General features: G+C 44.4%; 2 protein-coding genes across 2 annotated transcripts; both read left to right on the top strand.

Annotated features, from left to right (window-relative positions):
• Positions 1-2,664: 2,664 nt before the first annotated feature.
• On the top strand, positions 2,665-2,947 carry PHALS_12893 (uncharacterized protein; the record flags this gene model as incomplete). The annotated part of the gene is made up of 2 exons (XM_024728535.1): positions 2,665-2,669; positions 2,734-2,947. The coding sequence occupies 2 exons, from the start codon at positions 2,665-2,667 to the stop codon at positions 2,945-2,947; spliced, it is 219 nt and encodes a 72-aa protein (XP_024579003.1).
• A 1,677-nt stretch (positions 2,948-4,624) lies between these two features.
• PHALS_12892 (uncharacterized protein) lies at positions 4,625-5,332 on the top strand (the record flags this gene model as incomplete). Its single annotated transcript, XM_024728534.1, has 2 exons — positions 4,625-4,768; positions 5,249-5,332. The coding sequence occupies 2 exons, from the start codon at positions 4,625-4,627 to the stop codon at positions 5,330-5,332; spliced, it is 228 nt and encodes a 75-aa protein (XP_024579002.1).
• Positions 5,333-9,020: the final 3,688 nt, after the last annotated feature.

The following is a 9,020-nucleotide window of genomic DNA, read 5'->3' as shown; positions in this document are numbered from 1 at the left end:
TTCAATATGTGTATGTTTTTGGTTTTTACTCATTTGAAACTGGCTAGTATAATGGGTTGAGTTATAAGCAATAAATAGGAATATCAGGATAAGTTTGGACTTATCGTGGGTTGCAGAACCAAACGGAATTTGCGAAAATAGCTTTTCAGCAAATTTCTCGTTACATCTGAGCATCTTTTCTTAGATATATGATGTTGATTTGTTTGTAAATTGTACATTAAACTTATAAGTAGATGTCAATCAAATGCTTTATCCATATCAAATGGGTGATGCAATGGAAACGGCTGGTAGAATCTTTATGTATGCATATGCTTACCATGTCTGAAGAATTGACGATATCTGTTCATGAATTGCATCTACACAATAGTAACATGAACGGAAAGAAGTTGTGCTTGTAGCAAAAATACGAAGCAATGAACTTTACGAAAATTGTCACACGGTTCACTAAAGAGTCACGTACCCTGTCGTATATGACCCCGATGACATTCGAATACATGATATATCAATTTATCGAGACGGTTACTATAGAGCATTTGAAAGAGGTAAAACGCTTTCCTTGACTTGCCTTTTTCGTCAAAAACTGAAACCTTTTATGGATTATTGCAGAAAGTATCGTGGTCGGTGTCAATCTGCGCTTTTCTGAAGCAGTCATTAATCCCATTTCAGTTTATTATTTAAGATTATGAGCAGACCTAAAATAGAGTGCAGACGTCAGTAGTTGTTTTGATCGACTTAAACACTTCGAGTTGAAAACAATTTCGGACGCATAATGGGCTGGTGGGAAGACAAACACAAGTTAAGATTGCACTTTCTTCCGCTGCATAGATGTCATTGGCGTTGTCGACTTGAAAAATTTGGTTACGATATTTGCTGGTTGGATTTTTTCAATAAAAAGTCAGCGATTAGTATTGCAACTAGTCTTGGTTGCCCTCGCGCCAAAATATGTTGACCTCCATGTATACTACGTGAACATAGAACTGGAGCATGTATTGACATCTGATCAACTTGCGGATCGCATACTTATGCTACAGTGTAGGTTTTGGGCCGAAAAGCCATGTTGCACTCAAAGCAACGTCCTGAAAAACCACTGAGCGAGAAACCATCTAGAAGATCGCCTCAAAGGTCATTGCATCCAACCTTGACCCGCATTCCACAACGGCGATCACGAAATTTGCCACGCGTCACCGTCACCTCAAAGGCTTCCTCTTGTTTCGACGCTTTTGGAGCGGATCATACTCCCGTCTGAGATATATGCTGTCCTCATTAGATCCACGCTCCGCGGGCTTCAATAATTTTCACGGTTTTGTCGTACTCAGCCGACAGACTGCCGAGTAAAATAACCAAACGCATATTGTCCTTGACCTCGTCACCGACAACAGCAAGACGCAAGGAAACATCATCAAATTTCAGCAGATGCTTCATAATATTGTCAGGGGCCATCACAACTCATGTTCTTGCTTGCACAGCTGAACACGATTGTGGAGGCTTCGTTTGACGTAGATCTCGCGCAAAATCGCCGCTCCTTCGCAGCAGACGACGCACCACGAATCGTCAATTGGATAGTAGGACTCAACAATCTTGTAATGCCTTAAGGTCTGCGGTTTTTCACTCGGCAGTTGCTGATCCAAAGCGTTCTAGGGCTTTATCTTGAGATGATGGAGCAACTCCTTCTGTGCCAGAGTCATGCCAGCAGCAAATTCCGACAGAAAGTATTTGTCATCCTTGAGGATGTCGGTGAGACATGTCGTGAGCAAAGTTGGGCTTATACCCTGAAGACTAAGTGAAGAGGACACTAATGAGAACGCTGCATAAATTAAAGTGAAATTTTTGGGCTTACACAAATGCATAGATCACCGATGGCTTTGGTAGCAATTTATCACTGATCAGTCAAGTCAAATGCGTTTCAGAGCTTCCAGACGTGCTACAGCGTTCCTGATTGAGCCAGACGCATCAGATTAACGCCGAAGCAACAGTTACCGCTTGCACAGCTGAACACAATTCTAGAGATTTCGTTTGACGTAGAGCTCGCACAAAATCGCCCGCGGCTTCGCAGCAGACGACGCATCACGAATCTTCGATTGGACAGTAGTACTCAACTATCTCGTAATGCCTTAAGGTCTGCGGTTTTTTACTCGGCAGTTGCTGATCCAAAGCGTTCTAGGGCTTTGTCTCAAGTGATATAGCAACTCCTTCTGTGCCAGAGTCATGCGGGCAGCAAATTCCGACAAAAAGAATTTGTCATCCTTGAGGATGTCGTTGAGCCATGTCGTGAGCGAAGTTGGGCTTATACCCTGAAGACTAAGTAAAAAGACCGTACTTATACAGGATCATTTCTATAGTACCTTCTTTTCTACTTGACTGAAGACCAAGTAAAGAGGACACTGATGAGAACGTCGCAAAAATGCAAGTGTGATTTTTGGGCTTACATAAATGCATAGATCACCGATGACTTTAGTAGCCATTTAACACTGACTAGTGCTTCGCCACCATCATTTTAGAATATGACTTAAGCTTATGATTGCTGACCGTCTCTTGCCTGGCAACGGATACCCGAGCTGTCCCTACATTTTGGCGTTATAAACAACAGACAGAGTAGTGTTGTATGTCGCGTTGAAACGATGGGAATAGCTCTAAGTTTTTGAGCGCAAAACAAGGAAAAAGAATATGACGTATACCTTTGTATTTTCGGTATCTGGTGGTGAGAATTGCAAGAAGGTGTGGTTCTTTGGACAGTGACGTGAGTTCGGATACGACCATCGGGCGAGATAATTTCAAAACAGTCCGTTTATTTGTCAATGGGATGAACGTTTTGTTTACTAGTTGCTCGGTGGTGAAGGGAGGAGTTATTGCGAGCGGAGTCGGCGTAAACAAATTAGTGCGCCGAAGTTGGCGTCGATATGTCGTGAGAGTAATGCTAATGCATACTCGAAAAATGTCTCAATTATAGATGCCACTCTGTGGCATCCTCGCCCTGCCATGCAAGTCAAGATCGGTTTATATCAATGTCTATTGCGAGTAATATTGCCAACCTCGAGGCCATGTCGACCTCATTGCGTGCGATAGTTGCGCATGTGGAAAATTGTTTGCTGCAAAATTTTCGCGGACATCCAGCAGTCTCGTTAAGACTTAGGCCTCATTGGAGATTGTCCATATCAATTTGATGGGACCCATGCACGAAGTTTCGCTCCACACGTCTGGTTCTTGGTCAATACTTAACTCGCTACGTCCAAGTGTACTTAATTAAAGCCAAAGGTGAAGTTTTACCTCGCCTTAAGGATTAAAAGTCTTTCACAAAAGGTCAAATTGTGGCCGAGATCTGATGCATCCGGATGGTGACTTTCACATCAAGAAGTTCTGTAGCTTCTGCTTAATTATGCATCAAACCAAAATACCCTATAGTTTCCTGCAGAACGGCGTGGCAGACAGGGTAAACGACTGATTGTCGAAACGGCTCGCTCTGTGCTATTTTAGCAACTTCTACCAAAGATGTGGTGGGCGAAGCGGTTGTGACCGCAGCGCACACACTAAAAGGTTTGCCAAATACTGCACGCAAGGATGCCACGCCTTATGCGATATGAGATGCTATTTGGAAACAAGCCTTCTGATTGGCACATGCGCATCTTTGGGTTACGATATTACGTGTATGTTGACTCCTCCAAGTCTCGGAAGTTTGATGCAAAAGCCCATCACTGCAGTTTCATGATGATTGCAGATGGCTCAAAAGGTCGATAGTATTGGGGTCGTGAGGAAATATGCGTGCTTGTGTATCGCACCTATTCTTTGAATGAGCGTCCTGTATAAGTGTTTGATCCCGTCGCGGTGATGGCCTCTGATGAATTTAAGGGATCGGTCTTTGATGATTACAGCGATGTCCCAGCGCCAAAGTCAAGAAGGCCAAAGATGAAAGGCATGAAGATAGGCGAGGAGCAAAGTGGCGATTTCACCCGCAGAACCAATGAAAGTATCTATTCCAACCTTGACATTTCAAGAGACAAGTACGTTCATCACTCGGTTTCGCGCTTCGACAATCCAAACGTTTGTGATCTTCCACGAAATTGGCCAAGGGGAAGAAGACCATAACGTTTTCGGTTCGGTGACCAAGGCTCCAAAACCCGCGGTCGATCTCTCGTGTACCTGCTTTATTGTCAATTTGTGCGGAAGATCACATTATCATTTTGCGGCGCCAAACTCCAAGTGCTTGCGGTTGACTGACGGATCCGAGAATGTTCTTACTGCAATGGTAATTCCGTACGTATCAAGAAGCCATGGCATCACCACAAGCGTCAGGATGGAAGGAGGCGATGCGTCGCGACATATCATACACAGGATGCTGTACAGCGCACTAGCAGTGCCAAAGTTATGATACAACTAGGTATTTGATAAAGAACGCGACGCGGATGGCAACATTGTGCGATACGGAGCGCGCTTCGTGGCCAAAGACTTTCGACAAGCGTATGGTGTTGACTCCCGGGAAACCTACTCGCCAGTCGCGAGTCTCAACGCCATTAGGAACTTTCTGACTCTGTGTTGCCAGCGAAACTACGTGGCCCGCCAAATATATGTCGAGGCTGCTTTTGTAGATGACATGTTCTAGGGAGACGCGTTCATAAATTCACTCGAAAACATGTTGCCGAACGGTGTGATGTGTAGCTCCACTAGAGCATTTATCATCCCACGGAAGCAGCAGCAGTTTGGTCCAGAACAAGGATCATTTCGATGGGTTTCGTGGCTTGTGTATCTGTTCCGTGTGTGTTTGATCATAAGCGAGGTGTGCATGCGGCGTACCTTTTTCTACACGTGAATGATCTTCTGATTGGGTGCGCGCGATGGATGAGATCATGTTGGGATTTTCCAAACATTGCAAGCTTGAAGACTTGAGTAAAGTACAACTGAGAGCATAGCAAGCTGAACATCTACCAATCTCAATTTATTGAACGATTCATGAGTAAGTCTGGCCATGAGTCTACACAATCGTGCCGAAACGTCAGCGTGGTTGGCCAAAAGCTGTTCTTTGAAACCCAACGGATGGATGGCCGACAATATCGTGAACATTTGGGTGCTCTTTTGCATCCGGACGTCTGCGTCTCTATGTGTGAGCTAGCTTAATAGCTCCATATGAAGCACACATGAAGGCTCGGTTTATGTACTAGGTTACTTGATGGGAACTCCTCGGCCTGGCATCGTAAAAATATGAGACGATAAGAAGATATTTCCACCCGACGGTCTATGCTGACGTAAATTTGGTTAGTTATATGGAGACGCGGACTACTCACGTTCGAGTCGAATTACCTCAGCAATGGCTGAATATATGGCTCGATCATTGGCAGTTTAAGAATTAACGTGGGTCTGACACTGAAAAACTTCTTACAAATCACTCGATAACGTTGCAGCTATTGTTATGGCATCGGATGCTGGATATCAATCTCGCACGACGCAGAGCGATCTGCGATACCATCTTTTTCGAGATGCTGCGAGAAACATTACCTGTCATCGTGTGGCCAGCTTGCCAACTACATGAACAAGTCACTCATCATGTTCCGATTCACAGAGCTCGTTATACACAGTGGCGGTCGTGACAACTTAGCGATGTCAGCTTGAGGGGAGTGTAAGGAAGGTGGTTACAAACGCCATCTGAATAGCCGACCCATCTCCACTGATATGCAAGAGACGGTCAGCAATTCTGGGCCAGTGTGAGGTTCTGATAGATCTCTCTTCAACTCCGGAATTAAATACCTTGTTGTTCCACTTGTGTGACGACGAAGCGTTGGTTTCGCCGAAGTTGCAGTTGGGGTCTTGAAGTTAACTACCCCGTCGACCGTAAGTCGCAAGTAATGTGGGGTTTCGACCACGTGTGAAAGTAGTGTGCTAGAAGAGTAGTGACCAAGCACTGGGGTGTTGGCTGATGCGCATTAACTTGATTTCTTAGGTTTGAACGTGAAGTCGAAGCAGTTGACACTTGTGCGGATAGCTTGGAACTGGTGTTGAACCCGATGTTTGTCTTGTTAATGTTCAGTTGATAGGCGTAAGTGCATTGGGCGCAGAAGCCAACTTGCCACAGGAGCAGTACTTGAGCTTGATACTGAGCTGACTGATACTAATTAGCGATCGAAGTGTTGACGTTAAGATTGTTTGTGTCAATAGTGCAGATTGTTAGTAACTCGAACCTGTGCAAAGTGTGATGTTGAAGGAGTGACCCTTGAGTTATGCCTTTAATTCGCGCTATGTGTAGAAGCAGGAATACGACCTAGAAGCGTGAATGGTGCATTGGCTTGTAAAAGTCGTTTTTGGATCAACATGCCATCTTGAATAGTTAGACCTCACTTCGGATAGCCGTGGATATGCGTTAGACTTGATATCGTGAGACTAACCGTGGTTTTTAAGTCGTTTGCACTTGTGTGGGTGGCATAGAGACCTAATTTAATATCGTGATCATCTTGCTTAGCGTTCGACTTGAAAGGACTCAGTACACTGGGGCGTGGTAGTCCGAATTGGCTGTGTGGACAGCAGTACTTGGTTTTGAAATTTGATTTCATAGCCGTCTTTGTCGTGTCGAGTCGTGTAGAGGGTAAAGCAAAAATCTTTGGTGAAGGACGCCTGAGAACGTCGGGAGTGGGATGTATGAAATTTAAAATTTATGTGTCATGATCAATAAGTTCTCACCCTTAATTACTTCTTGTAGTTGGTGCGTAGGATGACAGGTTGTACACGACTTCTTGCCTGCAGCCTTGTGCTGCATGTATTGCCTTGCCCAACATGAAGACTTTGATCGGTGCAGCCTCTTAGGGTTGGTTGCTCGAAGCTGCAGCGAGCAATGGAGAGAGTCGGCGCAAAGTTGAATTGTTGTACAATGCGGAGAACCTCTTTTGGAAGCCGACCTGTAGCGCGGTCGGTGAATACGGGGGGGGGGCGTCCCATAAGCTCCCTTATTCAACTTGGATCCGAGCTTGCTCGTCTTTGTTTAGTTATAACCCCGTCAGGCCTGACCTTTCTAGCAGCTGTTCTGCCTGTCCACCCGGGAAACCGGTGTGACGGGCTCAATTCCCGTAGCTGTTAAACGTTGACGTTTCTGTTGACGGTATGGTTTTATTTGTAGATGTTATAGAAGTAGTTGTAGTTGTAGCTGCATGTGCCGTCGTGAAGTTATCCATTGTTCCATAATGGAGTGCTGAACGACTGAAGCGGTTTTAGTTGACGTCACAAATGCATTATGTTGCGCGTGACGACTATTTTCCACTTCATGTACCACTTGTATCCATGAAAGTTTGCCTTTTTAAGTTGCACGTGATTGAAACTGCGTAAAGTGCAGCTTGATGTATGCAAAGGCATGTTGACATACTAAGTCTCGAGAAGTCGAAACATCAATGTTGTAAACTCGTTTGTTTCGATGAAGCCATACTGCGCGAAACCCACAACATCTCACAATAGTAATGCTTGCACAAAATGCGTAAGCTCTATAGTGTTGTATAGTAGTATGTTGAAGTCGAATAGAGTGGGGGAAGACAATCATAGACGAGTCGAAAGCTCCAATATTGAACTTGTCAAAAGGTCGAAGAAAGACTTTCCATTGATGTATTGCCACTCTGCAAGCCTAAGAAACATGCTGGGCACCTTCAAACTTTGTGCATCCATGTACACATGTATTGCTCGATATGACTTCCGTTCTCCATCGAAACTTGTATCGAAATCCTAATTCATTGTGTTGAAGACGGAGCTTAAGATTGGAGCATAGTGAGAATACATGACGATCCAATCTGTACTCAAAACGCCATATATCGTCCGTGAGAGTAAGCCGGAAATCTGAAGCTTGTCAGCTTGAAGCTTTGGAAGCGTTGTACCCAACTTAGTATCCAACAATAGTTTAACAAAGTCCCGGTTGGACATGTCTATGACCATTTTGGCTTCAAACCCCAGCCACGAGTAGCACATTTAATGTAAATGGGACGAGTTGGCCCATATATATATATCTATGCGTGGGGGGCAGATCATGTTGAGTCGCAATTTGTGTCGAACACAAACGTGATTTTGATGCAGGTCTGGCAAATTGATCCACGTGAAGTAGACTGTTTAGTATATCTTGTGTCGCAAAGCATCCATAGCGTTCGACAAAGTCTTGTAGGCGGGTAAACCCTAATGTTTCAGAAAGCCAATAGTGCTTTTACTGACTTTGGCCAATGGGGGTTTTAGCCTTGCCAAACGTAAAGTAGACATTGTATCATAAAGGCATGACCTGAACAAACCGTTTCCAGTCCGTGGAGCCGTGAGTAGTGTGCAGTTCCGCCCATACACGTAGAGTAGATTTCCACAGCCAGGCAATTCATTCCATTTCTATCCCTTCATATCTGCATATAAAATATAGAAGTTTGTACCAAGGAGCCTAATGTTCTTGTAAAGAGTTGAAGTGCCGGAGTAAACCAACTGGGCACATCACTTAATTCACAAGTCGACGCAATTCCTTCTCTTCATGTCTTGAGGTGAATAGCATGGATAAAGGCTTTGACAGGTGTCAATTCTAATCCACCCTTCGAAACACATGTGTAAATCCATATTTTAGCGAATTTCCCGGCAACTGTGGAGTCACTATCCGTATCCCTGGAGTGAGCAAAGTTGTGGATGATGATGTCCACAGTTTTTAGAAGATTCGGGGTAATAGACGTCACTCTGACTGTGTACCAAAGTAGTGGTAAATGATGCTTTGTAATAGCACCACTTTGCCCTGTAATTTACGTGCACGGTATTTCCAGATGGCGTATCGTCTTCATAATTTACTAACCACATCGCAAATCGTTGTTTGGTTGCCACAGTCGCACCCTTAAGTAAACCTAATAGTACCACAGTGTCCGACGGTTGTAAAAATTTAGGATCCGTTGAAGCATGTAGACTTGCCAATTATGACAAATCGAATTGGTGCGTAAACGGCATGAGGCACGTTTTATTCATGTTTAGGCGTAGTTCTGATGCTAACGCGTAATCTTGTACCACATCCAAGACTTCAGGTGCGTAATCAACATCGGCTAGTAGAC

This window comes from Plasmopara halstedii (assembly GCF_900000015.1).
Source record: "Plasmopara halstedii genome assembly, contig: Scaffold_650, whole genome shotgun sequence".
Taxonomy (NCBI): domain Eukaryota; phylum Oomycota; class Peronosporomycetes; order Peronosporales; family Peronosporaceae; genus Plasmopara; species Plasmopara halstedii.
This window is presented reverse-complemented; position numbering and strand designations above follow the sequence as displayed.